Genomic DNA, 24,418 nt, shown 5'->3' on the forward strand with positions numbered 1-24,418 from the left:
CCTTTGTTTCCTTCATGAAAATTGAAAGGGTGGCCAGTATTGTCATCATTTGCTTCGTTTGGTAACCTGGGGAAACTCCATACCGGGGGTCAATTCTATGCCCTTTTCGAATTATGAGGAAAATTTGGATTTGATTTACAGCGAATCATGTGCCAATTTTATTTCTTTATTTGAAATTCCGCTAGGTTGAGCATTTTTTCACCTCAAAAAAAATTGTTTCAAAAAGAGACTTTTTAGTGGCCTCAGACTAACAGGTTGTTTACTCACCCCTTTGTCTCTTTTTTTTTTCTTCTGAGGTTCCAGTTATCCAAGAATATTTGAGCAGTTCTGCACTACAACAAAATAGTTGCAAGGAGCAATATGAACAAAGAAAATAAGAAAAGCCTACCGCATTGCAATGACAGAACATTTCTGTTGTGGTCTGGAGAACAAACAGAGCAGACAGTTTGTGATAGTGAGAAAATAGAGAAGCCCTCGGCCTTACACAAAACTTGTCTTTTTTTGTGTGTGTTCGTTGATGAATGTGGTTGAACCCCTCTACTCTCTACACACCAACTGGCACTCCTACTCTTTGGCCTTTTTTACATTGTGCTGCATTCGCATTTGTATTCTAATTATAGCAGTATTCTATTAAAATGGGTTTTTTAAAAAGTGGCTTCAAAGAGGCTATAAAATGACCCTTTAATAGTCCTTGACTGATCATGGAGTGAACCCAAACTCTCTTTTTGTATTTCTTTTTACTTAAAGAAATCATAGGGAACAAAGACAAGCAGGCCTGTCGCATCCATTTTACACATTCTGATCTAGAACACAGGACATAAGAAATTAATAAAAAATCCTTGTTCTAATGCTGGAGAGTGCAAAGACACTCAGCCCAACGGCAGGGCACTGACAAAACTGTTGGCCGCTTGTTTTGTTGTGCGGGACAGCTCTTACAAGCACTTGACTCAAGTTCAAATTGTTCTGTGAATTTGACTTAAATCTTTTTTTTTTTTTAGTGCTATGTGTCATCGTTTCTTTCTAAGGCACTGACATGATCCATGATCTAAAACTATCCCAAGCACTGTTAATTTTCAAAAATTAAAAGTATAAGAAAACATGTCCAGAAGTCCCAGTTCAATTTTATTTGAAGACTATACCATAAAGCTCGATCTTCTTATAAACAGGAATAGTCATTTATTATAGAATAAAGTTGGCACTGAAACTGATACCCACCTGATATCTTTTTAATTGTTAATTTTACCTCGCTATTTGTTAATTATAGATTCCCATGAATGTTCGGAAAATTAGGGTATGAAATTGCCTCAGGTTACCCTACACTTTGTCACTGTCAACTCGCTTGTACTGTAAGATATATAACTAATTTTATTTATTATTTTAGAGTAACATTGTTATTGGCGTTTCTCTTATTATACATGTTATTCATGCTTGGTTACTCGAAGATTGAATTTTGAGCCAAACCTCTGGTTTCATACATTGTCATCATTTTAGACTTGTCATTGATGCTACATTTTTGGGAATGCATCAATATTGATATCAATATTCTGATCATTAAATTTTGTGAAAATTTGTGGTTATTGTTGATATAATACAGCCTTTTTTTTCGTGTCTAATTGTTTGAACCACGTGAAATGAATTTTAATCGAAGTAAATATTCACAAGTTACAATAAAATTATATCATGATCAAAGTTAATATTGCTTTTTAATTGGCCTTACATCTTGTCTCTTTATTATCACTTTGGAAAGAAGACTGATACACAGTGGATGGAGGGTGGTCTATAGATTGGGTTGTTTTTACTTTTATGTGGGGAAGAGAATTATCAATAAATAAGTAGATCTTGAGGTTTTTTATTAATAATAAATAATAATAATGCATAATTTCTATAGCGCCCCTTTCCACCAAAAGTGCGTTGAAGCGCTTATATATATATGCAGATGCGATATGTACCATTCAATAAAATCACTCACAGAAAACTTAAAGGAAGTAATCTGACTTCAAGGAGGCTTTAAAGGAGGACAGAGAATTCCGGTGTCTGGTGTCTGCTGAATGAGTAATCCACAAAGGAGCAGAATGTATAGACTAAATGACTGATGAAGAATCAACTGGATTAGGATCGCCGTCTCCTCATCCTATATGACCAAGGTGACCCTTTGGTTTTTTTTTTGGGGGGGGGGGGGATGTTTTTAAGGATTTCATGGCGCTTGCAATACACTTTTAGGTTATTTCAGCATCAGTAGAAGGTAGGAAATGAGATAGTAAAAAATATTCTATTGTAACGAGTACAGGATCCCACTAAAATGAATACACTCAATTGTTTACAAATATTATATCTAATATAAAGCAAGCTATCAGCATATAACAGAGGTGATTTACAAGGGAAAAAAATATCTTCCTAAACTAATAATACGAGGGTGAGTCGAAAAGTAATGGGACAAATGTCCTGCTGAGTTTATTTCTTTTTCATGTGACATCAAATTTGGTTCAATTGAACTTACACTTGTCCTCTTTAAACCAAAAGTTGAAAATTTCAATATTTTGACAAAGTTATGGCGTTCAAAATGGCTGCCCCCACGAATGTCCATCAGCGACAGGAAGCTGTCATTTAATTTCTTGTTTTCGAAGTAGAAACCTCGAGTTACATTTTTAAATGCATTGGGAAAGTTTATAAAACTCAGGCATTTTGTAGAGGCAGTGTTTGTAAGTGGGTGAACATGTATCTTGTCTTTTAGAAGAACATGAGATGCTGTTTTGTTTTTGTTTTTAAGGGTTTTACGGCACTTGCAACACATTAAGGTCATATCAGCACCACTAAAAAGGTAGAAAATGGGATTGTAATAAGTTCTAGAATTACAATTAAAGCACCCAAGAAAAGGTAAGTCAAATGGGAATTCGTTCAAATAAGAAACGGGTGTAGATTCCCAGAGTACACTATCATAGTACTTAGTTTGAGATCACCTAAAAGTCTCATCCAGACACAAGCACAGGTCCCCACTAAGAGGAATACACTCAAATGTTTTACAAATCGTATATAACATAAAGAAAACAATACAATGCATAACAGAGAGATGATTTACAAGGAAAAAATATCATCTCCCAAAACTAACTATACATTTGACTGTTTTCCTCTCAGCTAGAGTATCCGACCAGGGCCAGGACAAAACCAAGTGATCTCATTCCAAGACAAAGACAGAGAGTGAGTTGGAAGACAGATATAAGGGGATAGAAGACAGTGAGTGCCTCCCTGCCCACTATGGGAGGCCAAGTACCCCACCCAGAACATGAGATGCAATCCAACACCTAACCTGAAATTCCCTCAACCATGTCTTTATCTGACAAATCTTGTGATGGTCGGTGTCCCAACAGTGTCAATGCAGTGAATCAAGTATACAGACAAAAGCATTGATCAGATCTGATAGAACTTCACTTGATGATATAGCAGATACAAACAGAGATTAAAGCAACTGAAAGCAATTTGTTTGTTTGTTTGTTGCTTTAGGTCTCTTCCAACACAATTGAGGTTATATGAGAGACCGCTGAAACAAAAAAACAAGCAATCTAACAAAAATAGTACAAATGTAAATCAAAATCATAACCTAAAGATATCATAAGCTAAATTATAAATAACCAAGAACAAACAGGCAGAAGATTTACAGAAAAAAAAATATCCCCTGTCAAAAATACAATCACAAACCAAAGAAGCAGGATAGGCTAGTAAAGAGAAGAAGAAACGACATCACTATCGGATCGTACACCCATGCGAACATCATAGGTATATGATTCAAGGGTGATGCTCCCATCCAACCACCCGCAACTGAAAGCAAGAATTTGTCGTGTTAGGCTGGATTTGGAGATAAAAAGAGTACCGTTTCTTCATGAAAATGTCCTTCGACACACCTGTGGAGGTAATCAATGGAGAGCGCCGTCTCACCCTCCATATTCACCAGATTTGACACTTTCACTTTCAGGCTTCCATCTTTTTGGTCTACTTAAGGAGGCAATGATGGGACGTCGCTTTGAAGATGATGAAGAAGCTAAGATAGTAGTGAAAAATTGACCGAAAGTTCAGTCAACTCAAGTTTTACGAGGACGGAATAATATGGCCTTACAAAAAGGTGGGCTGTGGCTATGAGAGAGGCGGAGGCTTTGTTATAAGTAGCATTCTACTCGGCTAATGCCAAACTTTAATTTTAGGTATGATGCATGGCATTGATTCAATTTGTTTTAAAGTAATAGCAGAATCTTTTTGACTCACCCTCACATTTGACTGTTTATCTTTTACTCAAGGAGGGCAAAAAATAAAATAATCTCATTCCAAGACAATTTATTTTTAATTTTTTTAAAAGGGTTCTACGCACGGCGCTTGTGACACCATTTGGGTAATTTCAGCACAAGTAAAAAGGAAGAAAATGGGAGTCAAAAAAGTTGTAGTTTTACAAATTGAAAGCACACGAGAAAAAGTAAGACTAAGGGGAACAGACATAGATTCCAAGAACACACTATCAGTGTACTTAGTTTGAGATCACCTAAACGTCTCGTACAGACACAAGCACAGGTCCCCACTAAGAGGAATACTCTGAAATGTTGACAAACCACTTTATATTAAAAACAAATGCAACAGTACATAACCAAGAGGCGATTTAAAAGGGAAAAAAAAACATCTCCCAAGACTATAACTAAATATATTTGACTGTTTCCTTCCCAGGCAAGAATTCCCGCCAGGGCTAGGGCAATACCAAGTAATTCCTTCCAAGACAAAGACAGAAAGCAACTTGGAAAACATATATTAAATTACGATCATTTTCAATAAAAGTATATCAATAAGGTATATATTAAATTTAATAAAATTATCTTAAAATTCAGTTTTAAATGTCTAAATACAATGTGTTAGCATTTTAAGAAAGTACATCTATTTTCCTGAATAAAAGCAAATGAATTTATTAAACTTCTAAGCATAGACTTTCAGCGTCTGTTCACCTAGACATGATTGAGGTGATGAGTGAGTCAAGAAAATGAAATACAAGTAAGGGTAATTCTTTCAAAGACTTTTTATTGAGAAAAACCACTTCTCAGTTATCAAATTGATGACATTTGATGGCTTGGCGGCCGGATTATCAAAAACCATATCTATTGAGGAAGTATCAAAAAATAAAATAAAGGATATTGTGTCTTGGCATTGAGGTGAAAAAACCCCCAAACAAAACAAACAAAATTTTAAAAGAAAAAACAAACAAAAAAAAAACAAACCAAACCAAACCCAAAAAAAAAAAAAAAACCCAAACCGAAAAACACCCCCAAAAAACAAACAAAACAAATAAAAAAAAAAAAAATTCTTGACAACATGACAAAATTACGTCAGATCTAGACGATAAAGAGAGCCGTCTCATAAAAATCAATGATAATGAGCAAAGCTTAAATTACTTTTATATATTTAGGTCTGAATAATGAATATAAAGAAAATATTTTTTTTTTCAAAAAGGTAAAAAAAGAAAAAGTAAGTCCAAATACAGCTGTAATATATGTAATGATGTTTAAAAAAATGGTGGTCATGTTCCGAAATAACATTTGTTTGTAACATAACAAAGTTAAGCAAATAACAATATTAAATTTTAAAACATCATATTTAATTAAAGCATTTTGTCACGATAAAGACACAAACTTTAGTCAATTCACTCTTTAAGGAATAGTGTTGCGACTGTGGGACGTGCTTATCTACAAACAATATATGTGGGAATAGTGTGCACATGTTCACAAAACTATAATTGAGACGTTCATTTACCTTTTCTTCTTTCACTTTCTATTTAAAGTTGCTGTCATATTTGATTTACTGCATATCACTAATTTTGCCAGGGAATTTAACTACAGCAAGAACTAGAAAAAAAATAGTTTAGAGCATTATTAATCTAATGATTTGAGCAAAACTGACCTCAGAAAAAGATTTAAATATCGAATCTACTAAATGATGTTTGTTTTGTTTTTAAGGGTTTTACGGCGCTTGCAACACATTTAGGATATATCAGCGCCAGTAAAAAGGAAGATCATGGGATAGTAAAAAGTTCTAGAATTACAATTAAAGCACTCAAGAAAAATTAGACAAAGGGGGGGGGGGGGGGGGAACAAATAGGGATCAGATGTAAATTCCAAGAGCATACCACCAATGTACTTAGTTTGAGATCACCTATAAGTCTTATCCAGACACAAGCACAAAATCCAAAAAAGAGGAACACACTCAAATACTTACATTATACATTTAAAATAACACATACAATAATACATAACGGAGAGATGATTTACAAGGAAAAAAATATCATCTCCCAAAACAATAACTATGCATTTGACTGTTTCCCTCCCAGCCAGGACTCCGACTAGGGCCAGGAAAGAAACAAGTAATTTCATTCCAAGACAAAGATAGAAAGCAGTTGGAAAACAGATATAAGGGGATAGAAGACACAGTATGTACCTCCCTGCCCACTATGGGAAGTCAGGAACCCCACCCAGCTACTAAATGAGATCAAAACGCTTCACAAGAGGTCCAAAGTCAACAGTAACATGTAGGACAACACATGCCTGTTAGGCGATATTACAATATTTTTCTGACAGAGATAATGATGTTTATGACCAGGTACTCATTTTACAACTGAGTATGGTGAGAGAATATGGTAAAGATAATTTTCCAAGGACTTGACTATTTGCTATTCAGAGTTCAGAGCTGGACTCAAACTCTGGACTTTCCAGTCTGAGGGCGATTGTCATATCACAAGACTGCATAGCCACACAATCAATAGATTAAGATGAGCCCCAAACTTGCCACATCTTTTGAACTTCAAAATTGGGGGTTATCTTCATCTAATGATATTTAAAGTAAGAATTTTCCCATCAAACTGAAAAAAAGTGTTAACTCATTAATGGAATTCTTCAGTGTACGAAAAAAAAAGGTGTTACATATATTCTTCTAAAAATAAAGTATTCTCTACATAAAAAATGCATTCAATATTTGTAAACAATCTCTGCAAATTTAGAGTAATTAACTATGTACAAAGCACACTCATAACAACAAATATATGAATCAGTTTTAACAGAGAGATCAGCCATTCGAAATTAATACGTGTTCCTTGCTATAAAGAGAACAAATTGTATAACAAAAGTAATATGACTTGTGTGAGCCAATTTTTATTGTTTAATCAAATGATTAAAATTTTTTCCAAATTCTTCATATGACACGGGGAAACAGCAACTGATATATTATCACATTACAAAAAACCTTCCCCCAATAAAATCAGGCTGTAAAAGAAATAGAAAATAAGTGTAAAAAATATATGGCAGACGCAAGTTCAATTCTGGTTCAGACAAAATCATCGAGTGCCCAATTGTTTTACTTTCCTCAATGTGAGACTCTCTAACTCAATGCATAATTATGTCAAGGTGAACCTGATGCTAACAATTAAATAAAAATTTAACATTTGGAATTCGATTTAAATAAATATGCTTACATTTAGGAGAATGACAAGCAATTAATTAAACCATAAAAAGCTCAAATTTTGTAGTAATTCTACTCATTCCGATATTAGGCACGCTTTTGTAACATCTGATACATTCTGATATAATAACAGGTCTATTGAACTTTTTTCCCCCCATCTTTTGTTCACCAGTACTTGTTATACTTGCAGGTTATATCCGTACCTCTGAAAATGAACTTAGAATTGCCAGTTTTTCTTGTAGTGGCTGATCCGCTGGTAAACTGGAAGGTGAATGGGAGATTGCAGTTGAAAGGTTGGCCTGCTTCATTTTATTGTTTATTTTTTAAAGAGTATTATTATTATCATCATCATCATGATAAATATAATGAAAAAAAAACTAATCTCATTAATGTACCAGAATTGATTATCATTTCATTATCAAATTTACTCAATATAATACAGCAGGATTTCTTAGTTATAGCCTATTTGCAATTAGGTCATCTATTAACAGGGAACATTATAATTATAGTTAAAAAAAAAGTGTAGTAACTTCTTTTTTGAGACATGGTTATCCTCAGTATTTGCCTCAGCTGTTTTATTTTTCTATGGCACTGCACTGCACTTCACCTCATTTCGATTCATCACTTTTGCTTGTTTCTCATTTTATAAGCAGTTATTTAATACTTCTAATGTCACTGTTGAAACATGCATAACATGAACGTTAAAAAAAAACCATCATTAACATTATGTAAAAAATTACTGAGCATGTGTAATATGACACTAACACCACACATCTGATTAAATTAATTCGAGATTAGTATAACCATACATTAAAGCACTTGTAAATTAATCATGTAAATGCAAACACAGCAAAATGAAGACGGAATATGAGGGAGAACAAATTATAAAACATTTTTAGACCTGAAAGAAAACTTAAATCATAACAATATTATATGTGTGTTTTAGATTTTACAACCCTTGTGACACTTTCTTTGTTTTTAAGGTACTACAAAGCTTCAGACACATTTAGGTTATGTCAGTAAAAAGAAAGAAAATGGGATCGAAAAAAAATAAATTAAGCACAGGTCCTGACCAAGAGGAATAAACCGTTGTATATATATATTACATATTTAAAACAATAAAAAAAAACAACAACACATAACAGACAGATGATTTACATGTAAAAAAATATCATCTCCCAAAACTATAACTATATATTTGACTGTTTCCCTCCCAGGCAAGGACCTCGGCCAGGGCTGGGACAAAACAAATACCATTCCATGACAAAGACAGAAAGCGACTCGAAAAACATATAGGGATAGAAAAGGCACTGTAAGTGTCCCACTATGGAAGGACAGGAACCCCACCCAGTTGTGACACTTTAAGCTCATTCCAGTGCCATTACAAAAGGCATAGTGAGATAGTCAAAAGATTATAGACAATAGAGTTTAGATGTACTCAAGAGCATACAAGTAAAAAAGATGACATGGAGGTCAAGGCACAGACGTTGGTCTAGGGGCTATTTATCCATGTCTAGCTTGAAACTACCCAGACACCAGCAAAGGATGTCAAGTCGTGCACATTCAAATGGTAACAAAAACATACCTCTAACTAAATATTATAATACAGAAATATTTAAATAAAAGCAAACAACACTCTTTCAATTCTCCTGGGCATTCCTTGAAGGAATATAGATAATCCATCAAACAAACGTCTGGTGTCAACAGGAATCACCCATGTTGTCCAGAGTGAGCAAATTTGGGTTAATAATCTTGCCCAAGGAAAAAAAAGTGCTTAAAGCGGGGCTCGAACTCAGGTCCTTCTGGGTCACAGAGAAATGTTTTAACCACTCAGCCAGTTTGCCTCCTAAATACCATAATATCATATCTAAAAATCCACTTGACTGTATGGCTCCCAGCAGAAGACTTCATACAGGGATAGTGAAACCGAAATCAAATGGACTTAATCTACAAAGAAAGAAAGCCACCTGGAAGGACAGACGACGCAAGGACATAGAAATAGAAGAGATAGCAAGGATATGGATCATGGCTGTCTTAAATACATGCTGCCAGCCGAAATTGTGGGCCCCCCCCCCCCCCCCCCACCACATTGTGAAAGTTTAACATAAGCAAGCTAAAAATGCAAAGTATTGCATGCTGTTTGTGAGTAATCCCACATATTATTGTGATATCGTTGTTATTGCTCACAAGCTGGAGGTAGGGCCACCCAATACGGATGATAGGCATGTACCGAATAAGGTATGGTACAAAAATGATAAAGAACCCATTAGCAAATGTTCCCAAGCCCAAAGAGAATACCATCCATCACTTATAAAGATAAGAAAGGAAGGGCTAAAAATAATAATAATTATAACAATAATGAAAATAACAATAATAATAACAATGATAATAATAATAATAATAATAATAATAATAATAATAATAATAATAATAATAATAATAATAATCAAATGTAAAATAATGATAACAGCAACAACAAAAACAACAAAATAATAGCATATATGCCCATTGTTGGATAAAGGTCATATCACATTAAAGGTCTTGCAATACATACAAAACAATTTTCAAAATTTATAAAAAGTTTGAGATACGACATCAAAAATCTATTGAAAACAACTTTGTAAAAATACTACTGTTTGTTTGTTTGTTTGTTTTTAAGAGTTTTACGGCGCTTGCAACACATGTAGGTTATATCAGCGCCAGTAAAAAGGAAGAAAATGGGATAGTGAAAAGTTCTAGAATTACAATTAAAGCACCCAAGAAAAAGTAAGACATAGGGGAACTGGGAACAAATAGGGATCAGATGTAGATTCCAAGAGCATACCACCAATGTACTTAGTTTGAGATCACCTACAAGTCTCATCTGGACACAAGCACAAAATCCAACAAAGAGGAATACACTCAAATGCTTACATTATACATTAAAAATAATAAATATAATAACAAATAACAGAGAGATGATTTACAAGGAAAAAAAATATCATCTCCCAAAACAATAACTATGCATTTGACTGTTTCCCTCCCAGCCAGGACTCCGACCAGGGCCAGGACAAAACTAAGTAATCTCATTCCAAGACAAAGACAGAAAGCATGTTGGAAAACAGATATAAGGGGATAGAAGTGGTATCAGCTTAAACAATTAACTTTTTAATCAACATATGCCCCCCACCCCTCACCAAATAAAAAGCAAACAAACTAATACCCCCCCCCCCCCAAATAAAAAAAAATTGAAAACAGAAAAATAAACGAACTAAAAAAACAAACAAATACACAGCAAAGACAAAACCAACCAACGAAGCAAACAAAAACAAAAATACAAAACACAAGCTAAGCTCCAAATTGTGTATATATATTATATTCAAAATGAAAGGAAAGTCTTGTAATTTATAAAAAAATCTTTTTTACAGACTTGCCATAAGGGTTTGGTTGTCTTTGAACCTCACCCTTCTATTTCATGTTCATCAGCCATTTCTTTCACCACGGATTGCATTGTAATTGTACTGAGTTATCAATTTGATTTATTATGCTATCAATATGCTATCAATAAGTTTCAGGATTGGGTCAACTTTTAGAAAAAAAAAAAAAAGGATTGGGTCAACTGCATCTGAGCTAATAATGCAAGGTTATGAACATACGTTTTTCAGAATGTTCAAACCTTTTCCTGTTTGATATAGACAAAACTCATATATATGTAATCCATTTGTTTATAGAACAGAATGAAAAAAAAAAAATCAATCATGTTTTGTACCTTTTTAAAAATGCAAAAGCAAGTTTGATTTTAAAGTGAGGAGGTGCCTTATAAAGCACTGATAACGCAAAAATTATTTTAGTAAAAACAAAATAACAGTTCTTCTAAATCCCCATTATTATCTAGATATCCCCTCAGCGACATTTCTTCTTCAAAAGATTTAAAATGAAAACTTTTTCACACCCTCTAAGAAATGAAAAATTTGCAGAATGTGTTGAAGTCCGACATATTGATGCAAAAAGAGAGTACTCAGATGGTGGTAACAAAAAGAAAAAAAAATCTGAGGTAAACCGTTTCAGTTTTCGCAAACTCAGTCCTTAAACTTATTGACCACGGTGATGATTTTTACTTCATTCTTTTCTGTGAAAAAAAAAGGTTTTGTGTCAGAGACATTACATTTTTGAAGCCTTCTCAAGTAAGAAATTTGACTTGTATGACCACTTTGATTCATTATTAAATAATGAAGTCAAATCTAGATATCACTGGATTTCAAAGCTGATTAAAAAATTTAAAAAAAGATGTAACACATACAAACAAAAAAAGAAAAATTCCAAAAATAAAGAACAGTACAGTACATCTTGTATACTGCCCTTTGTTTATGTGGTTGGCTTATCCAGTGACAGTCTCAAATTGATTTGTGTAAATTAAAATATTTGATCTAGTCAGTGAGTCCATCAGTGATGACAGGAACACCCAAGTTATCAATCAAGTGGTTCTTTTCTTGTTGGTCATTCACAGTCCAGGCAACAACATGGATGCCAAGCTTCTCCCAATATCTCTTGGTATCTCTGTCATAAACAAATATTAAAAAAAAAGACTGCTCAAACTGTATGAAGGGAGAATATATTTGGTATTCATGCTGCCCATGGGGTTTTATCAACACGCATATAAATTGTGACCAATTGTGTTAAAACTATTATGTTGGGCTAAATTGGATGCTTTAAAATCAGAAAAGTGAGTGGAGCAGGCACTTATGTTGATAATAACAAGAAATAAAGTGAGTAGAAAAGTACCAGACGACAATAGAGAATAAAAACTTAACAGCGATGGGAATTCGAAACCATGACCCTACTGTTACAACTCCGCCTGGCTGCGAGAGGTACGCTCTACAATCGACACCATCCACCACTCAAAAAAAAAAGTGGTAGCAAGCTTAGTATCCATCTTGAGTCTGTCTCCTGACTTCTTGAGGTCATGGGTTCAACACACACAAACTCTGCGAAGTTTGTTTATAAGCCAGCAGCTATGCTCAACAGCTCTACTCTCAACACTGCTGTTTATTTCTTCATAAAATCGGATCACTAAGTTATACTGCTGGAACCCAGCAAGTGACTGACAACAGCAGCTGCATGCTGTAAAAGTGGCTACCTGGACGGGGATTCCCCTTTTTGAGGGTTAAGACACAAAGTATTGCATTTTCGTGATGTAATACAACACCATATCTAGATGACCACTTACATTACAATAATATTAACTTACGGAACAGACAGTACTACCTTCACTTGTTATGTTGGTTCTTTTTTCGTTTTATTGTGATTATTCTGATAGGTTTTATTAGCAATTTAAAATGCCTACCATTCTAAAATATTTTTGTTGTTGTGCGGACAATAAAAAATTCAAATCTTTAAAATCAGACGTTGGATTCCGAAACTAATTAATGCTTTGTCCAGTCTTAATATTATTACACACAGTAAAACATTCATTTTCTGATTCAACACATTTTAACTACGTTTTTAATGGTCATAAATGTAATGGGCTGGACATCTGGTATGTTCTCTTCATTTGTATTTTGTATTGTATTTAAAAGATATGGAGATAAGAGGATTAAACAATTTAACACACTCCTAAAGAACATATAAAGCAATATATTGTGTGTGTAGGTTTTACTTCACTATTACAAATAGAAACAAAACCATCGTCATTACACCAAACAACAACACCATCACAGTGGCGTTGTAGATAATAGAAGCAATGAATATGGTAGAAAAAGGTATTCCTCTCTCTCTCTCTCTCTCTCTCTCTCTCTCTCTCTCTCTCACACACACACACACACACACACATACATACACCGATACATCCTGCATATACACACATATTACATACACACGTAAAAGACAGGCTAAGAGCAATGAATCACATTCACACTACACCTAATTCATACAACTGACAACAACGATATAACATCAACAGTTAGTACAGATAGTATTCCACAAAAGCAAGTTTGACTGGGGAAAATAAGAAGAGGGGGAGAGGGGGGTGGAGGAACTCAAACACAGCCAAGATAGAGAAAATAATAGTGGCACCTCCTAGGAATTAACAGATATTCAGACATTATTCTCAATATTCACAATGTACAAGTAGTGCAGCTGGTGAATAAAACTTTCCCACACCAATCAACAGAGACATGAATGAAACAAACCCATTCATTTCATATTTCTTAAATCAGTAACAGATGTGTCTTTAAGAACTATTATTATTGTAGGGCTACTTGCAGAGGGAGATGTTTTTTTTATATATATATATATATATATATATATATATATATATATATATATATATATATATATATATTCGTGGGAACGTTTAATGACAAAACTGTAGAATCAGTGTAGTAAAGTGTTCCATGGTCAGTAGGGAGTCCAGGAAATGATTATGACATTGTTTACATTGTGTAACTGGTCCAAATTCATCACCCACGATAGCCTAGACATCTCATAGACTTCTACTGCTAGATATTCCCAGTGAAATTTGATACCCCACCCCTACACTTGTTACATATTTGTTGAACTGAATTAACATTAGTGCAACAGAAAGTAGACAGTTTGTATTATGTACTAGTGTGAATAATAATAAACTGCAACGTCTGATTGTTGTTGTAGGGATTGCAGAAATATTTGATTTAAACGATAAATGTAGTGAAAATGTGAGTCTACTTTGCTGTGTTCCTGAGAAAGAAATATACTGATGATATCTATGATATTTAGTCCACCGTGTGAGGGGGATTTCAATCTATAACATGAGTGATATAGATTTACATTTAAGATAATTGTGGCTTGGCTATGCCATTATTTATCAGACCAATTAGACTACTCGCTTCACTGACTGCAGGCACGTGCCATGCCAGAGCGCAGGTAAAGAGAAGGAGAGTAGTGACCTCTTGACCTAGCATCTCAACTAAGTGATCCGCTGGTAAACCACTGTGTCAAAACAAACATATAACATAGCCAATCGGAGAACCAAATTCTTAACATTCCTTCATCTAAATTTGACAGTCATCTTCACTCATTTTACCAAAATACATTCCACTTTTTATGGAACAACCGACCTGCTGGTGTTGCACTTCTGAACAATATTGAGACCTTTAAAGATGCACTGCAGACTATGAGGAAACCCCCATATTTTTCATAATTTTTTTCTTGCACATCAACAGTCGGACTGAGTCAGTTAGGAACCCTTTTTGTACTCTCATAATAACTGTCACTGCCTTTAGTCAAGTGGAATAGTGAGTAAAGCGCCTTACAAAGTAACACAGTGCTTGGGTCAGAAAACAACCACTGTCATTGTCATCATCCCACAATCAACATCATTTAACTGTGTCAAGACAAGACTTGGCAGCTCTCAGCCCCGAATGTCGCAATGATTTTATTATCGTTTATAGCACAGATTGTCATATTAAAAGTTCTTTTTTTTTTTTTTTAAATTATTATTTTAAATTTTTTTTTCCTACCTTTGTAGTTGTCCATTTAGAGTGAAAAGGCCCATGGAGAAAAGTTTATTCTAATTTATGTAGAGATGACTGAATGCTGTTGCTACCACTGATACAACACTAGTCTTGCGCAAAGTACTTTCCGCTAAATATCATATGACTAACCACAAAATTTCTTTTGGGTGGAGAGACAAGTCACAAAAATCCTTAAATTGGCATCAAGATTGAAATCAGTCCCTTTGCTTGTGTGAGACCTCTGGTTCTTTACCATTTAAGCCATCAGGATCTTCGCTATATAAATAAATTACCTTAATATCATCATTTAAGACGACAAATGATAGATTCAAGTTATGAGCTTACCCAGATATTGCTCCTTGATCCAGCAAGAAGAACGAATTACCACAGATGTACCAAAACAGGTAACCATGAGCCCAGATGAGAAGGTGATCTAAAATAGGTGATACGAGACGTTTCCACATCTCTTTATTTCTCGCTTCTCCACTTCCCAGCTGCTCCAGGACAAAGTTGCGATGAGTCAAAGCTGTAATGATGTTGGAATCTTTCTGCCTCAACTATGGAATATATTATACAAGAAATAGCAGATGTTAAGTCAGGATTTTGATGTTAGATCATATTTTATCTTTTGCATTTAGTATTAGGATTCATGGACTAAGAGGCTAACCAATTTGAATTGCACGAAAAAGACTACCATTTGCTTGCCACCTTTTTGGATAGAATAGAGGTAGGTATGTCCCGGGAATACTAAGTTGCTATAAGCTGTGAACTGGATAAAGGTATTAAGTCTGTCAGGATGGTCAGCTCTTTGAAGTTTCACTGATTTACTGATTTGTTACACTATTACTTTATTCTTTACCCTCTTCATAGCAGTAACTCTTCTTTACATAAAATAAGTAAACATGTGTTCACCATCCTGAATGAGTTTCATAATGATTCATTTTATTTCAAGTGCTTGCTCTGTGGAATTAATTTTCAATTTAAAACGTAAAATTCATTAATTAAAAATGAGAAACTTACATTATAAATTATTTGAGGATAAAAAGAGCATACAATGCCAAGGCGATACAGGACTGGGAATTTCTGGTACAATGCAATCAAGAGAGTGGCAGTCTGTTGAATAAAAGCATATATTATAGAAGAGAATACATTTATGTAACAAGGAGATGTTCATGGAATAACTTTTAAGTGTGCAGAATGGAAAATTTAAATCCTTCATTAAGTCAGATGTTTGTGGTGCAAAAGTTATGACAAAGCAATAAATGCTTTGCTTTTCTATTATGGCCATCCGTCTTAAGTGCAGGATATATCATTATGCCAAGAAGCAGCAATCAAAAAATAAAAATAATGATGCATGCACATCTTGTAGTTTAAATCAAATAAATTGGACCATCATTAAATGAATCAAGAATAATCTTCATATCCAAAATTTTTCCATTTGAAAGAGTACATCGGTATTCAGGTGCCCGCTCTTTGTACTAGTACTCTAAAAGTAACCTTTTTTTTATTTTTAAAAATTGAGCTTTATAGCGCTATATCCAATAAATGTGCTCAAAGCGCATAACAATGGGTTCCTGGTCAGCAGCAACATTTAACATGTAGGACGGGACATGCCGCCTGTTAGGCAATATTACAATTTTTCGGACAAAGACAACGCTGTTAATGGCCAGGTACTCATTTTACACCTGAGTACGGTGACAGAAAGTGAGTAAAGAGCCTTTTCCAAGGACTCAACTATGCGCCGAGCGTGAGGCTCAAACCCAGGACCTTCCGATCCGAAAGCGAGTGTCATACCACAAGACCACATAGCCGCACCATCACTCTCTATAACAAGAGTTTTATGGTTATTGTAGCAAATCTAGTCATCGACTGGGCTCAACATAGCTTGACTTGACATCGCATTGCTCGGCCACCAAATTGTGAAAACAATGTGATAGAAATATTATTTTGGCTTTAAAAAAAATATTGATTCATGTTTAGTCTTAGTAGAGAATTTTCTACACACACAGGCAAAGAAACAAATAAAAAAAGAATGCTAAAAATAAAACTTCATTTAAACAGAACATAAAGTACGATATGGGCAGTACACAAAATTGAATCATGATGTTGAAAGGAAACAAAAAATTACCCAATAAACAGCCCTGAGAATAATTTTTGGTTGAAGTCGATGTCAAAGTAATACTCCCTCATATAATAATGTGAAAAAAAAAAACATATTAAGTATTTTGTTAAAATGTCTAGAACTATTTGATGAAAGCAAATGGTGAGGATACTTTTCTAGATCATCCACCTTCCATTCAAATTATTTTCTGTGCATTTCCCAACGATTCCAAAGTTGGATATGATTTGTACATCTAATTTTAGAGTTATATTAAAAAACAAAAAAACAAAAAACAATGTGGCTATTATTTCAGTCATTATTACCTTCTGTGGATCAGCTTTGCAGTCAAAGAAAATCACAATGTCATTTTTGATACATTCCTCAACACATTCATCCAGAGTAGGTATGAGAGCAGTGGAGTATTTATCCCTGAGAAAATGTAGCATTGGAAAATCAACTGTACATGTCACAATTTGTTTCAGCTTAATAATTATTGTTCAAGAGAATTCTAAATCACAAAGATGGGAAGTAAAATATGTGCACAATAATGCATGAATACACTTTAGAATGCTGTATCTGTTACTCAACAGTCAATATCTTGTATTATTATGTTCACGTGAACCCGACAGTGACGATTTAATCTAAAGACAAAAATACTACACACAAGTACAATTAAATGCTTTCAATGGAAAAGGTGAAGGTGATCTCGAAAAAAACAAAAAAAGAGCTATTCTTATCAATTTCATATTAAACTCGATCATTTTCCCCTGGCTCAACATATACAAAATTGGCATAGTGGGTTACACGTTCGCGGTGAATAAAACAAAAAAATATTTTTTATTTGAAAGAACTGAAAATACTTAAATAAAGAATAATTAAATAAAGAATAATTAACATGTTAAAATGTGAAATTATACTTATGAGGAAACTTTGCAGCAGCATTCAATGTTTTGAGCTCTTCCAAAGTCTTGTCATGAACAAAACCAGTTCCATCTGTACTGTCGTCAATCTTAGGTCCATGGAGAAGAACACCATGCCCATCTTTTGTAAAGCTGAGATCAATCTCAATAGCTGGAATTCCGCGTTTTATGGCCTGGGAATGTATAATAATATATAAAAGCAACTACTGGGATGTAGGCCTAATGCTATTGAAAATTAACAGTGCTGTGCTTGAAAAATATTTCGGACTCGAGTCTGAATAGTCTCCCATGGCTATTCGGACTCAAAAGTCCAATGTGCGTGCGCATACACAAGGAGGGGGGGGGGGGGGTGCGGGCAGAGGGTGGAACTGATATAGAAATAGAAGAAGTTCAGATGAAATTCTGTTTACTGTTTTGCCTCTGCATCACACTGACTCAACCCATACTTCGGTCTATAGATGGATTGTTACCTGTCTAACACTATCACAAGATTTTTCCCCCCGTCCTCTTTTTATGTGGACATCGTTTTATGTTGTTCGAAAAGCTTTTCTTTTATATCATAGTTACTTTGTCTTTTGTTCTTTTAAATTTTTTAACAGGACTTCCACTTGATCTATGATTTTGTCTTTCTCGTCAAATAAAGCGGGTTTTAGACTACTTAGTTATTATACCATTATTGTTATTTTCATTTGCATCAATTTTATGTATTATCAATAATTAAAATACATTTTTTAAAACATCAAAAACCAGACCGAGTCAGAATTATATGTTGATTGGACATACGAATTGGAATTTGAGTCCGAATAGACACAGGAGACTATTCAGACTGGAGTGAAAGCTAATAATAGTTGAGAATGATAAAAAAAAGGCAAAGGATCTTTAAAAACAACAACAAAACAACCCCCCACCCCTCTTAAATGCCCTTCATTATTCTCAAAACTGGTTAGACGGTCTCTAGCTCTGTTTTGAAACAAGACGTTAATAAATCTCTACATTAAATTGTCCGTGAATTGGCACGTTAACACGATGTATGAGCTTCAATCATGGCGGACAGGGCTATGGCTTCAATCCATCCCCGGGTGATGTATCAAGGCTATGGCCTATGGTGTCGTCTATCTAGATCTTACTCAGACTTTGACCTCAGCCCTTTTAGTTTCACAATAAAACTAAAGTTGACTTTCTAGATATCTCTATATCTCACCTCTTTTACTGCCTCCATAGTATTTTCTGGAGCATGGGCCGCTCCCGCTTTATGAAAAATTGTGTTTTTCTTGCGATTCCCTTTCTCCACAGTCAACAAACTCATGATATTTTCACCGAAGCGGCTATGGTGAACAGGGGGAATGTGCAGAAATTGGACAAAACCAGCCAACAGGGCTAAAATAACAAGGTTCAAACCACAGTTTGAGGACACAAAGGTATTCAAAACCATCCATGATATGAAGATAGTGCCCCCTAGGGTAAATGCGGTCAATTTCTTGTCTCTCATTTGTCTTGTCGAATGATCCCTGCAAGGACTCAATTTTTCACTTGAAATCAGCTGTAGCTGAGCCCTGAGCCGAGAAATGAATTGACAACAAACGACAAAATTACTGAGAGCACTCACGACTCACAATGACTAAGGTCAAGGTTTCACAGCTGTTGTTACCATTGGGAATCAAAGGGACATAATTCTTATAATCTAGAGTTTTCGTAAGGATTGAAAAATATTGTCCCTTGAAAAGAAAAATCGGTTTAATGAGATGACTTATAAATTTATTAGTTCCTCGGGTTTAACCAAGTTCGGTTTAACACAACAAAGCCTAGATAGATAAATAATCAATGCAGCAGTATCCGACGGATTAAAATCAACGCATATTTGATCCATCGTCTCAAAACGGTAATATCTCGATGGAAACGAGACCCCATAACGTGATTTTCAACAAGAAATAACAAGAACTGTTAACCTGTTTTTGATTGTCCATTAAACTTCGTGAACTGAGTACGTTCACAAAGCCATTAAGGTAATTTTATTCGTTTTCAATAAAACCTGAAAACTTGATATAACCAAATTTTCATATTATTGACAAGAAATTCCGTTTTTAACTTCTAAACCTATCCGGCATAATTGGTTATGAAGCGATGAGTTACATTTCAACCGGTATACTTCTGTAACTTAAATTAATTTTTTAACGAGTTCCTTGAGCGTTTTGATGTGATATTAATAGCTGGTTTGGATCGTGTATCGCTTTTAGTCTAAGGTCTTCATTTAAGAGCACCATATATATGAGGTTTTGGTAGCTCAGTTGGCAATCCTTGCCTTAAATATGAAAAATTTACATTTTATAACTAGCAATACACATTTCTGATGAATACAGATACAAGTGAACATTACGCACTCCTAACATAACTTTGATTGCAAACTTCTTATGCCAAAGAGGATTCCATAAATTTAATGTAGACTGGTCAAAAGTAGAAATTCACCCATTTATGATACAGTGTTTCCACAAATACACGTGTTCAAAAACAACAACATCAACAACAAAAAGAAATGGGGGGAAATCGCACAACCTCGTGTCTAAATTCCCGCTTTGAAAATTGTTTCTGGTTTGTTTCTTATCACTAAATAGTATAGTTCGGCCTTTGATAAATGGTCAGATGTGTAATGCTTCGTGATTACAGCCATGAAATCATGCCAGCCTTTTTAGTTGTCGAAGTTGGCGCCTTGAAGTGATCATGGACCATCGAATGGTAGCGAGCGTTATCCATTACTGTACAAAGCTGGGTATTTCTAGGGAAGGCAGCAAACGGTTCTTTGGCCAATCTTCAAACACTTCTACGTTGACCCCAGAATGATAGTCTCTACCTTCCAGACACAGAGAAAACAATATAGCATCCTTCTAAGTATCCAGTATCTTCACCACCTGAAAGACTAACAATGAACCCAGGAGCCTTTTTTCTACCCGAATTAGCATACGTCCATTCCTTTGTCGGCTGTATGTTCACCCAGCTTCATAATATTTGGATGGTATCCATATCAAAGTTGTCTAAGATCCTAATCCTATCACGTCGTTCCAAACTGGTGATCTCTCTATGGTAATTCGATAAACATCTTCTCAGGGTTGATTGTGACATTCCAAGTTCCATAGCCATCCTCTTCAATGGCCTATAGATAGAATCAAGTAGACTTCTTTTCGCTTGCCCCGTGGTTCTCGACCTTGACGCAGTGGTACGACTTAATGATCCCAAGAACTATGCCAGCGAGAGCTTTGGCTCACGGTAGGGTTACCCATGCTGGACAGGTCAAGGGGGAAAGACTAGACTAAATGGGGATCAACTCCCCAGGATTATAAATAGGTTGGAATAGGGCGAACGTCTCTACCCGTCAAAACAATCATATTACAAAAGTATCAAGAGAAAAGCCATTAAGACACAACCTGGGAGTAGAAGGGTCTTCCCATGGAAGACGTAAGACGTCAGGGAGTGAAAGCTGCAAGGAAGCTTCAAGGTTGATGCCCCTTTTATTACCCAAGACCAAGACAAAGATAGCCACATGGAATGCCCACATTATTTATGAAGCAGGGAAAGCAACTTGAATGGCATCGGAAATGCGGAAATACAGTATTATATCCCTGTTCGGTCTATGTGAGACCCAATTGACTAAGGAAGGCCAACTGATGCTTGCTACTGGAGAGATGATCTCTACTTAGGCCATGAGGAAGAGACGCGACATACTGAAGGTGTTACATTTATGATAAGTAAGGACTCGCAGCTTGCATTGATTAGCTGGGAACCAGTCAGCTCCAGAATTATATGTGCCAAATTCAAGACCAAAATAAACAAAATAGATCTGACTATTGTACAGTATTATGCTCTTAACAATGATGCAGATAAAGACCCAAAAAAAAAAAAAAAAAGAAAAAAAAAAAAAAGAGAGAGAGAGAGAGAGAGAGAGAGAGAGAGAGAGAGAGAGAGAGAGAGAGAGAGAGAGAGAGAGAGAGAGAGAGAGAGAGAGAGAAAGAGAGAAGTTCTATTATCAAGTCAAGAATGATAGACAGGAAATTGAATGCAATTAATAATGGATTTGGAAAATGCATGGACAAACATGGTCTTGGACAAATGCATGAAAATGGAGAGCTACCGTCAGACTTTGGTGCATTTAATAGCTTTGTTATAGGTGGGAGAATTTTCCCCTGTAAGGACATATATAAAGATACGTGGATATCACCAAACGACAGGACTGAGAACCAGATAGATCATAATATATTATGTATCAACCAGAAAAGAGGAGCAGACGTAGCATCAGATCACCATTCAGTTATGGCATCACTCCGTCGCCGCATAAAGAAGTCCTGAGTTTTAAAGAACCAAAGGCACGGTATAACACCGACTTTCTGAAAGAAAAAGAGACAATATAGAAATCCAAGCTAAATCTTTTAAATAGGTACCAAATGCTTCAACATTTGATGATATTAGCCTTGAAGATATGTGGGAGCAAGCCAAACACACGTGGACAGGTACTTGTGAGAAGGATCTAGAAATAAAGAAAAATGAGCATAAACCTTGGGCGACACCACAAACTCTAGAAAAGCTCCGCCAGGAAAAGCAAGAAATCTGTTGTAAACTCGTGTCGAAAAGGGTCAAATAAAGCAGATGCTCAAAAGCAGCATAAGGAGGTCAACAGAGTTGTGAAAATGTAATAGAACAGACAAGAGATCCTTCATTGACAAACTGGCATATGGGACAGAAGAGGCTGCTGGTAAAAGAAATTTGAAAGCACTCTATAAAATTACAATGAAACTTTCAGAATGATACAAACAAATTGATAAATCAATTAAAGATAAAGAGGGAAAACTCTACACCACAAGAACGAGTTAACTCAATGGACTGAACATAAAAAAACCCTTTTAAATCGCCAAATGCCAGACAAGCCTCCTATTATTATACCACCTACAGATTCAGTTCTACCCAAAATTGTGACATACTCTTCAAAACAGTAAACAGAGATTAAAAAAAAAGGCCACAGAGAAACTGTAAAGTGGAAAGGCAGCTGGTCCAGATGAACTGACTTAGGTATGTATAAGCCTGTACTTTTTCTATTGCTTTTCCGTCTACTGTTATCGGGTCATTTAAATCGATCGATATTTGAAAGACAGGTTTTCTGGCCAAATTATTAAATACGAGTTTTCCTAGAGTACGACTGTTAACTGGTATATCAAGCTTTGTTTTAATACAAGCAGATCCTATTACTTGACATGCTCGACTCAAAACTAATGGTACTGATTTCGGTTCCGGGTCGAATAAGGGTTTATTTATTTCTTTTTTTTTTTTATCGCCACCTGTCTAACAAGCGGTGACATGGTGGCAAGACTTGCTCGATCAAGCGGCAGGTATTTAGCGAAAGCCTGGCATCATATCAAAAGGGCATCAAGCTACGTGCACTACAAAGTTGAACACCAACGCATTTCTTGGGATAATTTAACAGTAGTGTAATGAACAGTCCTTTTGGCCTTCCCATTACAACAGAGGAGAATATACCAATGCGAGTAATGAATGCTATAATAAGTAAATGTATAGAAGTATGTACAGTACTGGCTAGATTCAAGTTCAAGGATAGCGAATTACATCACGATCTGCAATACGACACGCTGGAGCTGGGTGACCGAACGTATTGGTTATCTTCCATGACCATCGGATTTTGGCAAGCTCGGATTCTACGACGCTTTTTAGCTCCTCCCGAGAGCGTGCTAGAATCAAGCAAGTAGTGTAGTAGGTAACAGGCTATGATTGCTGTCAGAATGACGATACAGAAACATAATATAGACACTCAAAATCTTTATAATCCTGAAGGAGTATTTTATCTTTATGAAATCAGTTGTCTTGCTTTTAGTTTTAGTGACCACTTATCGATGGCGACCTATTTTGTTAAGAAAGAAAGGTGGTCCACTTTTACAAGTTTAATCCCACTGATTAAAATCGACGGACTAGCTTAAATATATATATATATATATATATATATATATAAATATATATATATATATAATATATATATATATATATATATATATAATTATATATATATATATAATATATATATATATATATATATATATATATATATATATATATATATATAAAAGTACGTCTCGATAATTCACCTAAAACTAAAACTAAACGGCGAATCAATTTCAAGTGAATGGTCACAATCTCCCACTGCTCATCGGTCATTCACTCCCATTTCATTTTATTTTTCGATCTATATGCCCTTGGCAATAAACTGAGGACCTTTGGTGATTACTTAGGAATATTAAAACGGAGATATAATTCTTTTTCTATCAAGAAACTTTACAATCTAAAAATGGTTGGATGGTCGTAAATGTAATTGTAATGAAAATGCGAGATGATATCAGCATGGTCCTTTACGAAGTGCCGTCCATTCGTTAGAGGTAAAACGAATGTCCCGAAGCATAAAA

At 35.1% G+C, this 24,418-nt stretch overlaps 1 protein-coding gene across 1 annotated transcript; it reads right to left on the reverse strand.

Moving 5' to 3' along the window:
• Positions 1-10,326: 10,326 nt before the first annotated feature.
• LOC144972875 (glycerophosphodiester phosphodiesterase 1-like) lies at positions 10,327-19,617 on the reverse strand. The gene is made up of 6 exons (XM_078914639.1): positions 19,168-19,617; positions 17,964-18,139; positions 17,370-17,475; positions 15,966-16,058; positions 15,291-15,502; positions 10,327-12,012 (listed from the first exon to the last, which is right to left on the reverse strand). The coding sequence occupies exons 1-6, from the start codon at positions 19,453-19,455 to the stop codon at positions 11,883-11,885; spliced, it is 1,005 nt and encodes a 334-aa protein (XP_078770765.1). The 5' UTR covers positions 19,456-19,617; the 3' UTR covers positions 10,327-11,882.
• Positions 19,618-24,418: the final 4,801 nt, after the last annotated feature.

The sequence above is a fragment of the Berghia stephanieae genome, chromosome 5 (assembly GCF_034508935.2).
Source record: "Berghia stephanieae isolate SIO BIC M18660-M18661 chromosome 5, UCSD_Bste_1.3, whole genome shotgun sequence".
Taxonomy (NCBI): domain Eukaryota; kingdom Metazoa; phylum Mollusca; class Gastropoda; order Nudibranchia; family Aeolidiidae; genus Berghia; species Berghia stephanieae.